The sequence below is a fragment of the Xenopus laevis genome, chromosome 7L (genome assembly GCF_017654675.1).
Source record: "Xenopus laevis strain J_2021 chromosome 7L, Xenopus_laevis_v10.1, whole genome shotgun sequence".
Classification (NCBI taxonomy): Eukaryota; Metazoa; Chordata; class Amphibia; order Anura; family Pipidae; genus Xenopus; species Xenopus laevis.
This window is the reverse complement of record NC_054383.1, coordinates 104,370,129-104,391,782: the sequence shown is the minus strand read 5'-3', so window position 1 is coordinate 104,391,782 and position 21,654 is coordinate 104,370,129. Positions and strand designations below refer to the sequence as shown.

Here is a 21,654-nt window from a genome sequence, read left to right as displayed (position 1 = left end):
ATAGAATTGCTAATTCTTACCTACTTTTCAATTGGCATTCATTATTTATTTTCTATAGTTTTCTTTAATGACTTGCCTCGTACCTCCCAACTGTCCCGTTTTCAGCGGGATAGTCCTGCTTTTTACAGCTCAACCCGCAGTTTCGCGTTTGTACTGGAAAGTCCTGACTTTCTCTGCACTGAACAGCCAAAAAAACTTAATTGGCTTCTGGCAGAGAGCCCAGAACAGCCAACACGTGCAAATAAGCAACTTTGTAACAATGAGATAAGCAAATAAGTAATTGGAACAATTTAGATAAGGAGGCCCCATTGGGAAAAGTAAGGGTAGGACTACGTGGACGTTTTCCGCGCGATCCGATGCGCTGCGAAAAGAAGCAGGCGTCGCATCCGACGACAGGACTACATGGACGATTTCCGCACGATTGATGCGCTGCTAAAAAATGCAGGCGTCACGTCGAATGCGACAGAAATAAGGTAAGTAATGGAAATGTCGGATGAAGCCGCAATGTTGATCCGACGCGACTATGCAGCGTCTGCATCCGACAGTCGTGTCGCGTCGGATCAACATGCAGGGTCTGCATCTGTCGCATTGGTTCAATGTTATGACTTCATCCGACATTTCCAATACTTACCTTATTTCTGTCGCATTCGACGTGACGCCTGCATTTTTAAGCAGCGCGTCGATCGCGCAAAAATCATCCATGTAATCCTAACCTTAGACTCACAGATTAAAGGGCAATTCACCTTCACTAGCAAAACTGTAATAACTGGAAGAAAAAAAACATTCAGGGCCCTCTCCTATTCATATTCCAGTCTCTTATTCAAATCAATCCATGGTTGCTACGGTAGTTTGGACCTTAGCAACCAGATTGCTGAAATTGCAAACTAATTAGCTGCTGAATAAAAAGCTAAATAAGTAAAAAAAAAAAACTTTCTGCAAACCTTTGGGCCCTTGTATGCCCAAGGAAGAGAGACATGTAGGGTGAATGCTTGGTGGTAATGTATTACTATCCAGCTCCAGTACTGACTCTCCTCTGTTCATTCATATGAATATTGCAGGTGTGCGCAGACTCAGTATGCAGCAATGTAACACCTTTATGATTTGCCAACTAGCCAAGCATCATGTTGATTTTATTCATAAGAGTATCATTTGTATAGCTTATATTTTATTGATTAAAAAAACAAACAAATACCGCGGCTTGATATTTGTCATATACTTGAAGTCTTCCCCTTGCAACAGCCGCTCCTGCAATGTCCCCTCCGCTCTGCAGGTGTCGCTGTTCCACCGGCTCTTCCTTCAGCCGGAGTCTGCCCCTAGCTTGTCTGGAGACTCGACGGTCAAGGTGAAAGGTTCTGAAGATGGCGGCGTCCTTTCTGGAGGAAGAAGTGGATAACGATGACTATTATTCGCTGATGAACGTCAGGAGGGAGGTGAGATGTGGGGGTGTCATGTCGGCTCGTTGCTATAGTCCTGTGTCCGAGCGTGCGGCTGGACAGGGCAGGGCTCCGGGGAGTTCTCGGGTCTCCTTGTATTGTGACCCCCGGCATGTTTCACTTACCCGCCTCGCGTTTGGAGCTGCATACAATGTGAACGGCAAACTTCCACGTGATTGTTTAGTTTGCGAGTGTCCATCTGTTGCTGAATGATAACTCCCCCCGCGCTCCTACATTGAAAGGCTCCTAGGGGATTATGGGAGTTGTAGTTCAGCCCGTAGCTGGGTTAATACGACGTTTAAGCGACATTATAACATTATCTTTTACACGTGTTTTCCTTCCTAGTTCGACATGAAAAAATCTACTTGAAATGGATTGGTTTTACTTTCACAATTTTCTTAATAAATGTGGTGAAAGCATCTGGATTTGCTGGTTCATCCGCCTTGTTTATCTCATAAGTAGTGGGGGTCTATGACTGTGTCCTTATATGAGCTCTGTGTGTATTTATTATATCTATTGTCTCACTTGTCCTCCCTGTGTGTATATTTTATATATTGAATACATTGTAAAGGCTAGTCCACACGAGGAGATTCAGGGAGATTTTGTCGTCTGGCAACTAATCACCTCGTCTTTTGAGCGACTATCTCCCCGAACTGCCTCAGCGTTTTCCCCCATAGGCTTTAATGAAAAGTCGCCTGCGCTAATGCACACGCGGCGATGCGTTTTCAATAGTCGCCCAAAGTTGCCTCAGTGAGTAAGTTGTTGCAGCAGCTCCTTATTAGCGCTTTACAAATAAAGTTATACGCACATAGTGTTGCCACCGGCCTGGCCGGTAAAAATGAAGCTTGATCCCAATGTTATTAATAGGGAAAATTCTTAAAAATAAAGGAAGGCCTGTATTTTTTTTCAAGAAAAGGTGGCCACCCTATACGCACAATAGAAAATCCCAATGGCACACAGGTCTGCTGAAACGATTCGAGCGTTCATTACGGATTGCTGTGTGACGTTTCATTGGTTTGCCTCGAAGCGTTGCACTGGACTCCGTAATAAACACTTAGAGGCAAATTTACTAAAGGGCGAAGTGGCTAACGCTAGCAAAAATTCGCCAGCGTGACGTCATTTTGCCACTTCACCGATTTACTAAAGCTCACTGACATAAATTAGCTAGCGAAGTAGACAAACTCTAGTGGTACTTCTCACCCTTATGCCAGGCGAAGTTGCGCTCTGGCGAAGGGAAGTAACTACGCTAATTCACTAACTTGCGGATTTTACTGAACTTTCCTCTTGCGCCAGACTTTACTTCGCCAGCTCAGACCGGGCGAAGTGCAATAGAGTAGATATGAGTTTCTCTAAAAATAGTTGAAATTTTTTCTAAGTCACAAAAAATGCTGGCGTTTTATAACTTTTTACTGGCTGATAGGCTGAAAAAGATCAAAAATGTTTTTTGGGGGTATCCTCCTTCTCCCTTACATTTGGCACCTAAACTTAACAGTGGGCACATGTGTAGGGCAATATAAAACCTCTATCTAATCTCGTTAAGTTTTCCTGGCCTTGTGTATTGTAGTTGTTTCTGCATATGCAAAACAGGCACCGCTAATTAGGCGCCGCTAGCGTAACTTCGGAGTGCTTATCATATTATTACAAGCACAACTTCGCAAGCCTTCGGTAATCTGTGCGCAACTTCGGATCTTTGTGAATTTGTGCAGCCCTGCCGAAACTACGCCTGGCAAAGTGTGACGAAGCCGTCGCTAGCGCATTTTCGGTGCTTAGTGAATTTGCCCCTTAAAGTGTTTCAGCAGACCTGTGTGCCATTGGAATTTTCTATTGGACTACTTTTGGGAGGTGGTCGAGCCTCCACCGTTGTGCACCAGGCATCCTTGTTCCGGCAGGTAGGGCAGGCATGTGTAAAGTCCCATAGCCTCCATCATGAAATTAATAATAAAAATGTGGCCCGCCAGCACAATCAGGAATCCCATAGCCGTAGCCATAATATTTGGGCATATTAGGGAAATGATCTGCCACTTGGTCTATACTGCTGCCTGTGTTAATGGTCGGCCCCCACACATTTTCACCTCACCAAATCTGGCCCTCATTGCAAAAAGTTTGGACACCCCTGTGGTAGGGTGTGCGAGGTACAACAACAATTGAACCCCTACACGCACACACATAAATCATCTATAGATTCCAGCGAAAAGGCACCCTCAGCAGCCAGCTTGTCAAAAATGTTTTCATTTCTTTCATAATTTCTCAGTTATGTCACCAGTTGGTGCCACAATAATATATCTGCAAGGTAGTTGGGCAATAGAGTAACTAGAAATAACTTGGCCCCACATCAAAATAAACATTAGGGCCACCTTTGGACCTAGAGAAAGACTTTTTTTTTTTTTTTTTAAATATTTTTTTTTAAATACTGAAACTGTTGATTTCTCAGTGCCCTACTGGGCTTCCTAAATCTCCTGGGCACCTTAGAAGTTTCAGGTCACTTTATCTATAGTTACACCCTTATGTGAGAGGTTCATTAATATAGTGAATAAATTACCCCCTCTTGTAAAATATTAGGATATTATGGGAGGTTATCACTTTGCTTAGATTTTGATTGTGATGTTAATTGTGAAATAATCTGCCTTTGTGCAAAAGTGCATCGCCGAACCAGTGTGTTTGTAGTAACTGTTCTGAGCTTGCTACCTGTTGGATATGGGACACTATGTCACTAAAGAGAAAGAAAAGCTTATACTAGGATTGATGAGGTCACATTAGCACTTATTGCTGACTATAGAGCTGTGTGCTGGACATGGAGTTACCAAAAGTACAATCCAAATGGACTGCAGTTCATCTTTAAAGGACATGTAAACCCTCCCCACAAACAATGAAATCAGTAAACAGCCTCTTTTTAAGATAACTCTGGTTGCTAAAAGGTTAACAGTAAGGCTGCATCATCTCCTTAATCACTTATAATTCCTTCTCCTCCTCTAACCCACTCTGCCCCCTCCCTCGAATTTACTTTGGCTGTTAATGAGCATGCTCAGTTCTTCTCAGCTCAGATTACTAAACACACCTCCAGTCTAACAGCCAATGAAGAGATAGCGTTACTGGTTCCCATAGAAACTCTAGCTGTCTGATACTATTTTTATCTCCTAACCGCCTCTTCAGAGCACAGCTTAACTATTACAGCGCTCAACCCAGCAGAACTTTTTATGAAAGTATGTTGTGCTTATGTTATTGTATGGTTGCACAAGACCTGTTGAGTGCTATACTTGCTGTAGGTGTGTATATGTGTGTGTGTGTATATATATATGTATATGTATGTATATATATATATATATATATATATATATATATATATATATATATATATATATATATATATATATATATTGTATGTAGAGAGACAGGATTTCTGGTGATTTTAGTAGAGTGATCTCTAATACATCTTCAGGGCAAAATGTGCCCCTCCTATAAGATATATATTGGATCATTCATCTGACATCAATCTGCTGCATGAAGACAGAATGAAGAGAAACAGATGCCGAGAGAGGAATAGTGAATATAAACTTGATTATTTCAGAAACAATGCAGAATATTTAGTTGTTTGTATTTAGAAAGTTTCCTCTCTCAGTATTAGGAAGCTTATATTAAATTTTAATTTTCATGATAGTTTCCCTTTAAGCAAGCTGCGAATGCGGTAGTTTTTCCCTTTTTATGTTCTTCTTTAACTGCACCTGGAACAGTTGGCCTACAGTTCACACATACATACATTTGAACACTGGAAGTCCATTTTTCCTTTAAAATTGGATCAAGCCAAGCTGCAAGAATATCTCATTATATAAAATAGAGCAACATCAGCCTGACATCTGGAGACACGTCAGCAGTGTGTATTAAGCCTGGAGGATAGGAGCATTTTTGATTTGCAGTGGACACAGTATATTTTGTAGTTAATAGTGGCAAACTGTGTTTGCGTATATAACAGAAACATATCTTGATATCCAGAACCTCTGGATTTAACCATGCTTTTGCATCCATTTCTAGCTCACTAAATTGCCCACCCAGGAACCTAGTTGTGGCACTTGTCTATAAATTGTAATTGTAAATTTCTTCACCACTACTTACTATCAACTGAAATACCAAAAAAGGAGTATACTTTGCGCTAGGGCTTATGATCGTATAGTAAAGCAATTGGTTGAAGATTTTAGTTTAGTGTTGCAACCACCTTCAAATAACCAACATGTAAGAGGTGCAAGATACAGCGTTATTGCAGTGAGATGCACATAGTTTTTTGTTTTGTTTTTTATTCTTGATCAATTTTCAGACTTGCATTAAAGCAGAACTAAACTTCAACAATTTTATGCGACAAATGCTATGCTTTATGGTTGGACCAGCCCAAGACTACCACAGTCCTATAGAAATGAAGTTCCTCCCAGTAGCATCCCACCACTTTTCCTGCAGATTCATAGTGTAGGCTCTGGGCTGCTCTCGGCTACCCAAGCACCAGCCTTTATGTAATCTCAGTTTCTGCTAATTATTTCATGATCCCCTAAACTTTCTTCTCCTTTATCTGAAGCAGGTACCATATATTGTATATGTTCAATTGTTTACTCTTAGGTGGTTATTTACTAAGCTCTCAATACCCGAAATTCCCCGAAATCTGAAAAATTTGTGTTTCTTTTTTAATAAAATCGGACTTTTAAAAAAACCACAAATTTCTCGGAATTTATTAAACCCCGAGGGCTAAAAAGCCTGAATATAAAAACACGGCATCTCAAACCTGTCGAGGTCAATGGGAACAGTCCCGTTTATTTTTGGTTGTGTCGGGGGTTTCGGGCAATTTCACAATGTTTTCAGAGCTTTCGGGTGAAAACTATAAAAAAATTCTGCAATTTTGGGGAAAATTCACGAAAAAATTGTGAAAATCTGAGTTTTTCCCACAAAGCAAATTTTCAGGAAAATATAATAATAAATAAGCGATCGGAGTTTGTAGCAGCCGATATTGAGATAAATTCGGGCCTTGATGAATAACCCCTTTAGACTGTATTGAATAACTTGTTTAGTTTTAATTCATGATAATGACTATTTAAAAGAACTGTTGCACAGTTGAATAATGAAAGGGGTTGTTCACCTTCCAAACACTATTTTCAGTTCAGTTGTTTTCAGATTGTTCCCCAGAAATAAAGACTTTATTCGATTACTTTCCATTATTTATTTTTTACTGTTTTTCCAAAATTTAAGTTTAAAGTTGAATGTTCGTTTGTCTGGCAGCTCAGTATAAGTGCAGACTCTAAACTGTTACAATTTTGCAACATTTAGTTGGTACATTTCTCAGCAGCATCTCTGGAATATTAGCAACTATTGTATCAATTCTAACAGCTGCCTGTAATGAAATCCAGGGATTCTGCTTAGCAGGCACAAAGATAAGAAAAACAATTTTGGGGGTCAGCGACCCCCCTCCCAGAGCTGCTTTAGAAGGTGAAAAATTACACTTTACACTTCAATATCAGAAAAACGGTGACACATAGAAAATAGAAAGTAATTGGAAAAAGTCATTATTTCTGGTGATCTATCTGAAAACAACCAGTTTTTTAAAGGTGAACAACCCCTTTAAAACGAATGATCGTGCCACAGTTTAAACAAGTGCTTGACAGTTGTTTTCATCCACAAAAAGTAAAAGACACTTTTGGAAATTGCTACTTTTGTATTTGCATGATCACTCAGCATTGGTCTCATGCCATGCTGATAGGGTAAGAATGTCAAATCACCAGAATATCGCTGAAAAGGATAGATTATTTCAGCTGCTATGGTTGCTTGGATGCAATGTACTCCAGGAACCAGGCAGTGGTTTAAATAATCTGAATAGAAATATAATAATAGTATATTATGCTATTATTATATATACAGGTATTAAATAAATAAATAAATATATATATATATATATATATATATATATATATTAGTTATAAAAATAATACACTAAAAAAGTGTAGCCACTCGCAATAATATTTTTTGGGCCAGATCCCCCATTTTTCACCCCATATAATTAAAAAAACAAAGTGTCTGTTGGTCATTGTCAGTACTCATGAGGATTACTACCATTGAGATTTGTGTCCCTGACATAAGAATAACACACCAAGCATAGCCAACAACTAGACTTGGAAGCATGTTTTGGGTGTATTTAGTAGAAAATGGAATCAAAATCTGGAATAATGCATTCCTGGGCCAGCACTTCCCTTTGTAAAACAAGTGTCTTTTTATTATTTAATTTCACACATCACAGTGCTCCAACGTTTCGGTCCCTCTTGGGACCTTTCTCAAGGATAGTGTACAATGTGCAATAAAACTTTATATAGTGATCACAATACAAAATGGCGCCAAAGTGACCTCATAGGGTTTAACAATTCGTAACCAATAGTGTTCCATTTAATTTATATATATATATATATATATATATATATATATATATATATATATATATATATATATATATATCAGGCATTAAAAACTGAGTGCAAAATATGAGCATGTATCTGTAATGTCCTTTTGTGTATGGATATGTAAATGCCCTGTAATCCCTGTTGGGTGGTGCTTGTAATATAAAAATGTTCTTAAATTGAATTGAGCGGCAGTATGCCGTCATTTTAGTGTATATATGTATGTATGTATGTATATTTTTATTTGTATAGCGCTCCTTGAGGGCAAAGCACTGTACAGCAAAACAATAAATTAGTAGTAACAAACAAGGAGTCATTGAAATAAAAAGTAACAATAAGTGCATTATTAGAAATACGATCCACATAAATATAAAATATAATTACAATACAGATTAAGTGCTCGGTGTCAAGGAAACAAAAGGCTAGAGGACCCTACCCCGTAAGGCTTACAGTCTAAATGGGAGGGTAACATACAGACACAATTCAGAGGGGTATTAAGGTGCTGCAGGTTACAGTTTGTTACACTGTTATATAATTGCCAGTTCCCAGTTCAGGTGTTATCCAGGTGCTCCCAGAGGTAGTCTTTGAGTTTCATTTTAAAAACACTGAAGGAGGATTCTCTCCTGAGGTATTCAGGAATGGCATTCCAAATATAAGGAGTCGCCAGAGAGAAGGGTTGGATACGGGAAACAGCAGTAGTAGTGGGGGGTACAACCAAGCGGTTTCTCTGAGAGGAGTGAAAGTTTCGGCCAGGTACATATAGAGAAACAAGAAATGAGATGTAGTTAGGTGCAGAGGAATGAAGGGCTTTGAAGGTAATGAGTTTTCTTTGTTTTATATGAAGCCATGATAAGGACTTCAGCAGCGGAGGGGCCTGTACCCTTTTGGATGAGAGGAGGATAAGTCTGGCAGCAGCGTTTAATACAGACTGTAGGGGGGAGAGATGGGAGTTAGGGAGGCCAGTAAATAGTAGTAAAATAGAAATGCACCGGTTTATCATGTAAACATATAGGATTATTGACTCTTCTGTGCATTCCACTTTGTTATTAAAGGGGACTTGTCACCCTAAGAAATAATTCCAAATTATTTTCTATCATGTTAGTTGTGCAAAATAAACTTTACTTTTTAAATAAATACACTGTATTTATTATTTAAATTTTGTTTCCTTCAGTTTTGGAATTACACAATCACAGCAAGCTGGCAGGAGCCATTTTGTAGACATTGTTATTAACATAGACATATTATATATCACCTCAAAATCTTGTGTATGCACCAGAATGGGGGGGGGGGGGCTAATGTACATGCACAGTGCCCTGTATAATTATAGAGCCTGAGGAGGGTAGGGGAAATGCAAGGAGGACAGTGACATGTAGGAATTGCTGAATGGAAAGTGAAAGTAATTGACTGCCCCACCTTTATGCCTCCGGCATAGATGCAGGGCAGATATTTAAACACCTTTATAACAGTGTTATAAAACAGTGTTTATAAAAATGTGTTCCATGTTTAATTTGCAAAGGACTTTCATTATGCAGCTTTTTATGTGTAGGTAACAGGTCCACTTTTAGCTGCCTGGAACTTCGGCCATAAAGCAAGGCTTGAGTGTAAGTCACAAGAACAACAGGAAATAATCCAGTCAGAAGAAAAGGCATACTATTTTTCAGCCCTAAATTTCTCAAGCCAAAGGCACTTATCTGGCTGCTCTGAATCACCTAAAGGGTCAGGAGAAAGACAAGTTTGATATTTAATAATGATGCTAAATAAATTAAAGAAAATGAAGAGACAGGAAGTCAGACTCTTTAATGTGGCTCTCGCATGCATTTTTATATTTGTTTTCTGTTGACTACTATAATTTTGTTCTGCAATTTTTAGGCTGAAATACATACATTTGGCTGACTTTTGACAGCTGTTGATATAATAGCTTACTGAATAGAGCCAGGAATATCAATAGGCAGTAATTTAACATGAAAAGTACTGAGGTCAACATAAAGAAAAGCTTTTCACTGTGACAGAATGGAATAAGTCAATATGAATAAAACATGCCGAGGTGATGGGAGGATAGGTTCTATATCTCAGCCAGATGTGCCCTCTGGGTTTTTGACTTTATCATTTTCCAATGTGTCCTTCCTGGAGTTGGGTTTATTGCTGAAAAGAAGGAAAGGGATCCTTCTTAGTTTAAGTAGAATATTACATACATTACCACTTCTAATTGTGCTGTATTGTAGAATTTAGATTACGGTCTGTGATTGAAATCTGGAAAGACAAAAGGCTGGTAAGGTCGAGACAAAATGGCTTTTGGTCATTGTCAGCACTCATGGGCATATCTCCCATAGACATTTGTGTCCCTGACATCAGAATAATACACCAAGCATAGCCAACAAGCATTGCCTTGAACCACCATTTCGTGACTCTATCTGTGCTGCCTCAGAGATCACCTGACCAGAAATACTACAACATTAACTGTAACAGGAAGAAGTGAGGAAGCAAAAGGCAGAACTCTGTCTGTTAATTGGCTCATGTGACCTAACATGTGGTTTGTATGTGTGCACAGTGAATCGTACGATCTCAGGGGGCGGCCCTTATTTTTTAAAATGGCAATTTTCTATTTATGATTACCCAATGGCACATACTACTAAAAAAGTATATTATTATGATAATGGTTCATTTACATGAAGCAGGGTTTTACACATGAGCTGTTTTACTCAGTATATTTTAATAGAGACCTACATTGTTTGGGGGGTATAGTTATCCTTTAAAAACAATATTATATATATGTGATATTCTTTATAATGTAAACCAATAAAACTAGTTATGCAGCTCTTAGGTTTCCTTTGTATATGTATAAGTAACTCACTTTAATATATAAGTAAGACTTCTTTAATATATAAATAAATTGGAAGTTGTCTTGGTGTTCCATGACTTGTATAAAAAAGGATTTGGCCTGTTGCCTTGAACCTTTATATTGTTAAAGAACTCTTCAGTGATTTCTAAGATCCTTATGTTTCAATATTAAGGTTCCATACTTTCAGTTAGAGTTTTGAATTCACTGGTAAGATAAGGGAACATGTTAAAAAATGATTAAGGAGAGTTAAATAAACTGTAATCTTAAAAAAACAAAATGCACATGTGCTTTTTCACATGAGAAATGAGTAAATGGGCTACAGATATAGCTAGGAATCTTATTTATTTGTGCATAGTTAGAGATTATTGGAAGAAAATAATAGTTTTTTACAGGTTACTTTGGATGTATTTAGTATTTTATGTAAATGGTTATCATATGCACATGTCACTTGGGATATATTGAGTATTATAGATCACTGTTAGAAATGCTCATTAGTATGATTTGCACTTGTCACTTAGGATACATTGAAGATGATTATTGGTAAATGAACTACTAGTGCAAGTCACTTTGGACACACTGAGTATAGATTACAGTTGAAAGGAATAAGGGTGGTACTGAGAAATGGATTTCTCAGTGGTAAATAAAGGTCGTACACTGGTAAAATATTGTAATTTCTTTTTTATATTGAGATTACTGGCAGGCATTCTCTTTTATGTATTATAATGGTTTTGTTTCTTTTTTAAATATGCATTGTTTTTATATTATGCACCTTGGGGGAGCTTATGTGGAACAAAATTTCAATACACTGTAATATGTATATTGACAATAGTGTTTCTTGAGCCTTTTTTTTATTTTTTTAAATACACAGGTTTTAATGAGCTATGCGACATTACTGAAGTGACGCAGATACATTTCATCAAGTATAGGAGTCATGTAATTTGCAATACCAAAGAACAACTGTTCTATAATTTATTTTCTATTTTACGCACCACTCCAACCCATTCCCAGCCCAATGTGTTGTGCGGTTTAGAGAAAAACTCGACCCGTCTGCACCTAGCGTCACCCCTCCATTTATAGACCTACACCAACCAGCCCCGTCAAATAACAATGGGTTTGGGGATTTCTTTTCCCTCCCCCCAAAAATAATTTTCTTATTGGTTATTAGGATGTGACCGGAAGTTTATTGTGAAGCCTATGGAGTTACCTTGAGACAGTTATGAGGTTGTTTCCCATCTAACCCTTTAAGAGTTGAAGTTATGTTTTATCAAGTTTTACATTACTTTTTTGTATGCAAAGCATGGTCTTCATGCTCCAAAACACATACTCTTGGACATACCTTTAAATTAACTTTTAGGGGGTTATTTACTAAGCTCCGAATACCTGAAATCCGAAAAATTCGTGATTTTTTTTTTTTTATAAAATCGGACTTTTAAAAAAAATCACAAATTTTTCAGAATTTAAAAAGCCTGAATATAAAAACACGGCATCTCAAACCTGTCGAGGTTGCATAAAAGTCAATGGGAACAGTCCCATTGTTTTTTGTTTGTGTCGGAGGTTTCGGTCGATTTCACAATGTTTTCGGAGCTTTCGGGTGAAAACTCCGAAAAATTTGGAGATTCCGGGGGAAAATTCACGGAAAAATCGTGAAAATCTGAGCTTTTCCCGCAAAGCAAAATGTAATAATAAATAAGCATTAAAAACCCGAGCGGGACAGATTCGGAGTTTGTAGCAGCCGATAAATTCGCACCTTGATAAATAGAGAGAGTGATATTCTGAGACAATTTGCAATTAGTTTTCATTTTTTTTTATTATTTGAGGTTTTGCGTTATTTAGCTTTTTATTCAGCAGCTCTCCTTTTTGCAGTTTCAGTAATTTGGTTGCTAAGGTCCAAGTTACTCTAGCAACCAAGCCTTGGTTTAAACAAGAGGCTGGAATATTAATAGGAGAGAGTCTGAATAGAAAGATGAGTAATAATTAGTAGCAATAACAATACATTTGTAGCCTTACAGAGATTTGTTTTTTTTAGATGGCGTCAGTGACCCACATTTAAAAGCTGAACACCGTTATAAGAAGAAGGCAACTTATTTAAAAGATTTAAAACAGGAAAAAATGAAGGCCATTGAAAAGTTGCTTAGAATGTATAAAAACATGAGGCCGAAGGCAGAGTGCTTTTATACAGGTCATGGAACTCCGAGGTAACTTCTACTATCCTCATATTTTGCAACTGGGTGTACTTTATTATAATACACAAGTTTTAATGACTCATGTGACAGAAATGACATCAGAACTCACCGTTTATAACTAATGACATCAGAACTCACCGTTTATAAGGATATAATTTACAAGATATTCAAGGCTTTTGTGTATTATAAATAAACAACTTTATGGACGGCACCCAGCATATGTTCTGTGGAATATATTTGACAGGGTAGATTACATTCTAAAGATTTAAGTTTACAGTTTAATTTTCAGCTATGTGGTGTTTCCCATCGTGAGCACAGTGGTTACACGAGCCAGATGGCAGACTGGCAGTTTCTCTATATGGGATCATACAATGGCACATAACTACCAGAAATGAATATTTTGAATAAACAAGCTTTATGTTTATGAAACAATGTTTTACATATGCGCTGTTTTTTTGTGATCTATTTTTAGTGAGAACTGCAATGATTGGAGGTATATCTGCTGACAATTTGCTTCATTAGTGGATTCATTTCTCAGCCGCATTAGAGCAATGCCAGCAAATAGAAAACCGGTTGTAACAATTGACTTTAGCAATACTCTTAGGGGCCGATTCATCAAGGGTCGAATATCGAGGGTTAATTAACCCTCGATATTCGACTAGGAACTAAAATCCTTCGACTTCGAATATCGAAGTCGAAGGATTTAGCGCAAATGCTACGATCGAACGATCGAAGGATTATTCCTTCCATCGAACGATTCAAAGGATTTAAATCCAACGATCGAAGGAATATCCTTCGATCAAAAAAACTTAGGCAAGCCTATGGGGACCTTCCCCATAGGCTAACATTGACTTCGGTAGCTTTTAGCTGCCGAAGTAGGGGGTCGAAGTTTTTTTTAAAGAGGCAGTACTTCGACTATCGAATGGTCGAATAGTCGAACGATTTTTAGTTCGAATCCTTCGATTCGAAGTCGTAGTCGAAGGACGAAGTAGCCCATTCGATGGTCGAAGTAGCCCAAAAAATACTTCGAAATTCGAAGTTTTTTTACTTCGAATCCTTCACTCGAATTTAGTGAATCGGCCCCCTAGAGTATGCTTTATAGGGTTAGTGTAAAGAAATGTATCAACTAATGTATCAATTGTTAAGAGTTCAGAAAGTCACAATTGTGCTCCTGGGAAACAAGAGGTTGGAGAACAACAATTAATTTGTTACTACTTTTGATATTTTTAATTTTTGTTTTTAAATATTAGGTTTTCATTCAGATAGACAAATTACATGCGCCATGCAGGTCTGTGTGGTTTGATAACTAGACTATGGTCTAACCTTGTGACTCCAGTTGGAGTCGCTGACATTCCTTTGCTTCTGTGATAAAACCTTTCAGATGTTTGCTTCTGTTACACTCATTGGATGTATTTCCTGACTTCTGCCAATGTTTTTTATCTATACATTGTGTCTTGTATAACAGTCAGTATACAGAGGTAAATCATTTTTATTTGTATTACATTTGGTTGTCTGGCTATTTTCTTACTCCACAACTAAAGCTGGCCATAGATAAGCAGATTCCTGCCTATATCGTACAAACGATCGTATAGCGCAAACTTCCCATCTGCAACTAACGTTATTTGATTAAATACAGTAGTAAAAGAACAAATCAGACGATGTTCTAGTCATGATAGCAGTCGTTCGAACGTAATGTCCATCAAATAGTAGTGACCGTCTCCCATTGATATGATCAGATAGGCAACACATGCAGAGATATTATCGGTAGCCGATCGGTAGAATCTTCTAACTGTCTGAGCAACTAAATGATCGATGGTACGAAAAATGTCGGGACAATTCACACACGATTCGAAAATCGTACGAAACAAATTTTCTTTGCGTCTATGGCCAGCTTAAGAATGGTTTTGCTGAAAAAGAAAGGTTCAATCACTGGGGTGGTGCCAAATTGACTGTTGCTGAATGGGGGCCATGTTAGCATCGGCTGAGCCATGTGAATTTTTTTTTTAGGATTACAATAGTTCAGTTCCCATGCATATGTATAAATAAAATAGTTCAGTTTCAATTAAAGAAGAAAAGCTTTTCTTCGTATTCAATCCCAGATTTCCCCTTACACGTCTTTGGAGTTTTTGTGTGATAAATCACGAGAGAAGTTTATCTCCTTTCATTGAAAAGGAATGCCAGATAGTAAGCTATACTCATAATATATTTAAGGAGTAATAAAAGCAATGTAAACCCCTACTGTAGACATGTTAGATTTATCACTTAAACCTGATCACCAGTAGTCTCAAGTGTTTTGATTGTAATATACAATTTACAAACCTACTAGTCAGACCAGCCGACTGAATTGGATCACATTGGATCACATGGAACTGTAGAGTGAATGAGCCCTCTTTAAAACTCATTGGGCAGCCTCTGCATGAAGTGACATCCCTAATTTATTACTTGCATGAGAGAATGGTGATATGCATTATGGGTTAGAACTGAAACACATATAATCTTCAGCTTACCAAAGACATTTTTTTTTCCATTAAAGGAAAACTATACCCCCCAAACAATGTAGGTCTCTATAAAAAGATATTGCATAAAACAGCTCATATGTAAAATCCTGCTTCATGTAAATAAACCGTTTTCATAATAATTTACTTTTCTAGTAGTATGTGCCACTGGGTAATCATAAATAGAAAATTGCCATTTTAAAAAATAAGGGCTGCCCCCTGGGATCGTAGGATTCACTGTACTCACAGACATACCAACAAACCATACATGTTAGGTCACATGAGCCAATTAACAGACAGAGTTGTGTCTTGCTTCCTCATTTCTTCCTGTTACAGTTAGTGTTGTAGTATTTCTGGTCAGGTGATCTCTGAGGCAGCACACAGACCATCACGAAATGGGGGTTCAAGGCAAGCTAAAAGGGCAATATTTACTTAAATATATGTAACAGTTTTGTAAGATTCTTTAATATGCCACTTAATATGATATGAACTATCTTTTGCTTAAGTGTTCATTTTGGGGGTATAGTTTTCCTTTAAATGCATATTTGTAGCAATTCTTTGCCACTCACCATATGCATTGCAGAAATGTACAGATGTATTCATGTGGTGTATACTTTAAATAAATATGCAAGTGTAAGCAGATGGTAATGCTTACATGTATGCCCACTTGAGAAATGAGGCATGTTTAATTGTGGGGTTGCATACTAAGCCATTGTAGCACTATTAGTCAATGAAATGATTGCACCCACAATGGGTAGGAGCCCTCAGACACAGCCATAAGGGAGCTGCAGGTGCTACAACTGTAAGGAGCTTCGATTTCTCTTGCCTTATGGACCAATATTTAACGTGACTTAGCATTTCACAGGGGGCCCCAGAGCTGAATCTTTACTGGACCCCAGAGAAAAATGGATTTATAATGGCAGGCCCTGCCCAGACAGTCACCGCTGAATTACAAAGCATCCTTATCGATTGCGTGTGATTTTATATCAATGCGGTAAATGTATTCCCCATCAGATTCTGATAAGTGGCAATGCCACAAAGGCCCGGGCCTAGGGTGGCACATTTTTAGCTGCATCTGTATTTCTGGGTTCCTACAGGACACCCAGAGCGGAGTTGCAGGGGAGCAGCTGAGCCAACTGGAATAGGTAATATATTAATGTATGTTTGCCCCACTGGGGTTAGGGGGGCACGTGTTGGCGGAAGGGGGCCCAGGAAGTGGCTGGCCTTAGTGCTTCTCATTTTCAAATTCAACACTGTTCCTCATTGAGGTCTATTGACCTGTCTGCTCGCTTCACAGAGAAAATATTTGTGCTGTACCTTACAAAGAGGGATACCTGGAACAGTGTCAATGGGACTCAATCTGAAGGTTAATGTGGGTGAGATTTGGGGAAAAGTCCACTTTACTGTATCTCCTACAGGTGTAAAGATCCAATTTACGGAAAGCTCAGTTTATCTAGAAAACCCCAGGTCCTGAGCATTCTGGATAACAGGTCCCATTTCACACAGATGGTACATGCATTATAACATAGTCAGCAGTATGAAAACTTATATACAATGATGTATTGAATTCAATTCCAATATTCTTTGAGGCTGTCCATGTAAGAAGCTTTGACCAAAGGAAGCATAAGCAGTTAAAAAAGGAGAAAAATAATAACTCGTCCTCATATGATGTTCATTATATTTTGATTTTTATGGTTTGTGTTTAACTGAACAACTGACCCGTCAATTCAAATTAACATTTTTGTTGTTACTGATCGTTTAATGGACAGCTGGAGACCAAAATTATGAGTAAAATCAATATTTTTTACACAGAATTTTTGCTTCTGGAAGGGCTTTCAAATATTTCCAGATCTTTAAAGTGTGTTAAAAACATTTTTACTGAACTACATGTTGGTAGGGAGTTATGCGCTACCATAAGGCTTACATTTTATCAAAGTTTACCTCCTAAATATTGCTCTTAAACATTATTTGATGGTAAACATGGAAATATCGGTTGTGTGACCCACATGAAAAATGTCACTCCCTTGGCTGTCATCTCGGAATCGAGTGCTTTCTTGAAGTTCTGTAGTGCATGATTGCTCATAAACATCATTAGCTTTGGTGCCTTGAGCAGGTCATAGGGAAGATGCTTAAAGTGCTGATCAAACATTTTTTCCCCCTACCTGGAAAAAAAAAAAAAGATTTTTAGTCTCTGCAGAGTTTTAATGCTACAAATAACTCTTGCAACCTGCAACACTGAATTGTATGCTCTTAATACTGTACCTCATAAGAAGTTGTTTGCACGTCAAATCTTTGGTCACAGCCCACCGTAGTTCACACAATGAGTACAGCTATAGAACAATAGTCATGTGTCAGACATACTTTCAAGGGTATAATAAGACCATAAGAAAATATGCATATATTACCCTAACCAGCCATCAAGCTGGACTTTCAGGTGTATCTAGAAGAGCAAATGCCATTTCCCACTATTCTCACCTTAACTGACCTTTAGGCTGAGCCATTCTGCAACTTCTTAAAACCTCACAGTTTGAGAACCATTGGTCTAGATGGAGTGATCCCCAAACCAGTGGTTCATGTGCAACATGTTGCTCCCAGTGGCCTCAAAACAGGTGCTTATTTTTGCATTCCAGGTTGAAGGCAAGTTTACAGCCAACCAGAGCCTCCTGTAGGCTGCCAGTCCTTATAGGGGCTACCATATAGCCAATCACAGCTCTAATTTGGTATCTCCAGGGACTCCTTTTCATGCTTGTGTTGCTTAAGGCTAAAAAAGGTTGGGGGCCCCTAGTCTAGAGTCAGTTTGGTTGGGATGTAACCTGGAGATGATGGCAGTTTTGCTCATTAGAGATCCACTTGAAAGTCATCAATGGTAGAAGGCAAGATGGACCAGGCAGTGTTGTCTGCAGTGGTCTTCGGGTATCATCTGGTTTCACTCATGACTTCATATGCCTGCACTTTAATGTAAAATTAGGGTGACTTCTTTAGCATCACTATTGGAGAACAGTTAGGTTCAAGGGAGGACCTGTCTATTGATGATGTCAATAAACTACTATTGAGTGCTCATTTCTTGCTTACCCTTGCTGGTTGGGGTTGAGAAACAAACGCCATGATGACATGCAAGAAGTCACTTTATGAGCTTTTTGTGGACTAGTATCATGAATTTTTTTATTAAGTCAGTGGTCTTTTATGCGTAGGTTAGAACAATTTATTCCTGTCTTAATGAGCCACCATTGGCAGTTGAAGGCCATCAAACATGTAACTGTTCAAGGAATATTGCATACGGACACTGCTTTGCATTGTATGAAAGGTTTCTGTGATGGCATTGGAGATTCCTATTGATTCTGGCTTAGTGCAAGCGGTTACGTTTTACAATTCACAGCATATAATAATCTGCTATCCTATAGTTTGTTGCCTTCATCTATATTCTGCAAATGCAAGTGATTACTATTCTCTTTTCATTACAAAGCACAAGACAAGCCCATTTAAAATATGCTTTTTTTCCCCCCCTTTATTTTTGTATTGCTCGGAAAGCAAAATTGGTGGGAAATGGTGCTTCAAAAGCAGAATTTGTGGGAAATGATACTGAAGTTTATGAATGTTGAAAGCAATTTCAGATCTGAAGGTATGATGAAACTAGAAGCAATCCATTTTTATGTATTTGGCAGTACTTTCTACTTCTTTCTGGAAAGGCTTGTGTGCATGAAGAAATAGTAATGCATCTTTACTGCTGGTATCTGTGCGAGTTGATTGCGAGAGGAAGAACCAGCAATGCTCTGTGAAAGCTAAGTTTCCAGCCGTGTCAAGAGGATGGAGCAGGAGGGGATTTGTTTCGACCAGGAGAATATGTTGTAATAACAGCTCTTTGTGTTGTGTTGATGAATACATCAAATTTGATGTTGAAAAGCCAAGACAAATTATTCATGTGTAAAGATCAATTTTTTACTTCTGTTTACCACTAAGAGACAGCATCGCAACCAATAAAATGTCTGCTAACAATGTGTACAAGGTGAGGACTGAGCTGTGTCAAAGCAGCCGCTCGACATGATATTTAAATAATATATAGGGCAGCAAGAACAAAGAGGGTTGACATATCACTGGTTTTGTTACATATTTCAACATGAAGATTTAGTACAGAGGTCTGACTCTCTCTCTGATATTACAACCAATCCAGGTTTAAAGGGAAAGTATGTGGTTGTAACAGCCTACTGCACACATGCACCCATACATGCCATCTGTATGTAAGTAAATGCTGTGTGATTTGCCAACAAAGAAGATGACAAAGTAATAGAACAAGTTTAAAAAAAAAAGCCGAAATTTAAATAGAGGCACACAGAGAGGGATATGAATATATAAGCAGTGAAGAGGAGGGAGAAGACTAGTTGGAGAGAGAAAAGAGAGTGGATACAATCAGATCAGAGAGGATGACAGTAAGTGGAGGGAGAGAGTAAATTAAAGGAAAGAATGAATTAACCTGACATCAGGGGGGTTATTTATCAAATTCTGAATTTATCTCAGTATTTTTTGGAAAAAAACTCCCACCAAATCCGTACCCTTTTTTTGTGCTTATTTATTAATACACTTTCCCGAAAATTTTGTTTGCGGGAAAAAATCTTGAAAAATCTGATTTCGGATTTTTCATGTTTTTTTCGGATTTTTTTAAAAGTTAGATTTTATATATAAAAATAAAATCAGAAATTTTTTCGAGATTGTTCATTGAGTTTAGTAAATAACCCCCCAGGTGTATGAGCACAAGATATGTTCTAGGACTAAATAGGCAGAAAACAAAACTGGTAAAATGAAAGTACCGTATATACTCGTGTATAAGCCGACCCGTGTATAAGCCGAGGTACCTAATTTACCTAAGAAAACTGGAAAAATTTATTGACTCGTGTATAAGCCTAGGGGCTGATTGAAAATCAATCTGTACCTGCACCCACTGAATAACAATGAAAGGTAGGCCTGCCCACAGTTTAAAAAAAAAAAATTGTAAGCACACCAGTCACAGTAAAATAACTTATAACTCAACCAGGGGCAGAGAGATGGAAAGATGCAGCAACTACATACGAGGCTCCTTCTGCGGCCCCAACAGTGTGCAGGACACATGTAAATGTTTACAGTCCGCAGCAAGAGCTTTGAAATTCCTCTGCTTATTTTGGTCACAAACTCTTCTAGGAGAATATGGCCTGGATGGGGGAAGGGGGTCCAATAATCCCATTATTATAAATAAGCCCCTGTTTAGCAGTTGGTGCTGCCATGCTGGTTCCTGTAGGGAGAAGATAATCCATATAGAATACAGGGCTAGCAGTGGGTGCTGGGAAATAACACAACACTTTATACAAAAGGGCCCTGGTCCCCACACCCCATTTTGTGAGCCTATGAATATCAATGAAGTGAGGAGTTACTAATGACACACCCAGGTGCTGAAAGTAGGGGTTATTTTCTTTCAAATACCGTATATACTCCGTATATACGCCAATCCCTCACCGGATCCCTCACCTCCCTCTCCCATAGCGCATCAGGACTCTGTGACTGACTGTCACGATCGCCGCCCGGAGCAGGTCCAGGAGCTCCGGGCGGCGCGTCCTTCCCTGCCGGCGTCGCTCCCAAAATGGCGGCGCCCATGGCCGCCACGTGGGTAGCGGCGCCGGCGCCTCTACCCACGTGGCGGCCATGGGCGCCGCCATTTTGGAAGGACGCCGGCAGGGAAGGACGCGCCGCCCGGAGCTCCTGGACCTGCTCCGGGCGGCGATCGTGACAGTCAGTCACAGAGTCCTGATGCGCTATGGGAGAGGGAGGTGAGGGATCCGGTGAGGGATTGGCGTATATACGGAGTATATATGGGAGAGGGAGGTGAGGGATCCGGTGAGGGATTGGCGTATGACCCGCGTATAAGCCGAGGTCGAGTTTTTCAGCACATTTTGGGTGCTGAAAAACTCGGCTTATACGCGAGTATATACGGTAACATGATAAAATTTGTTGTAGGGGAGGAGATTCTGCAAGGGAAAGTAAATTCTGGAAAGGCACAAACTTCACTTTTAATGGAGGAGTTTTTCAATGTAAGGGTAAAGGTAGAAAGAATATGCTAAAGAAGACATACTGTATGGTCTTCATTGTACTTCATTGTACTCCTTTTTTTATATGAACTCATTCAGATGGGCGTATGTAGAAAAGCTGCATAAACACTATCTGTATTTCCAGATGTAAATGTAAAGTGAAAGCTCAAGTTTACATACCCTGATTTAAAGTTTTCCCCCATTTTTCAAACTTTTGTGGTCTCACCAATATGTA

The 21,654-nt window shown here is 38.7% G+C and overlaps 1 protein-coding gene across 1 annotated transcript in view; it reads left to right on the top strand.

Moving 5' to 3' along the window:
• The first annotated feature begins 1,260 nt into the window (after positions 1–1,260).
• Positions 1,261–21,654, top strand: part of dnajc11.L (DnaJ heat shock protein family (Hsp40) member C11 L homeolog) — a 126,557-nt gene continuing 106,163 nt past the window's right edge. Inside the window, exon 1 of the mRNA XM_018226143.2 lies at positions 1,261–1,430. Coding sequence (XP_018081632.1) covers positions 1,359–1,430 — 72 coding nt within the window. The 5' untranslated portion in view covers positions 1,261–1,358. The remainder of the gene's footprint in view (positions 1,431–21,654) is intronic.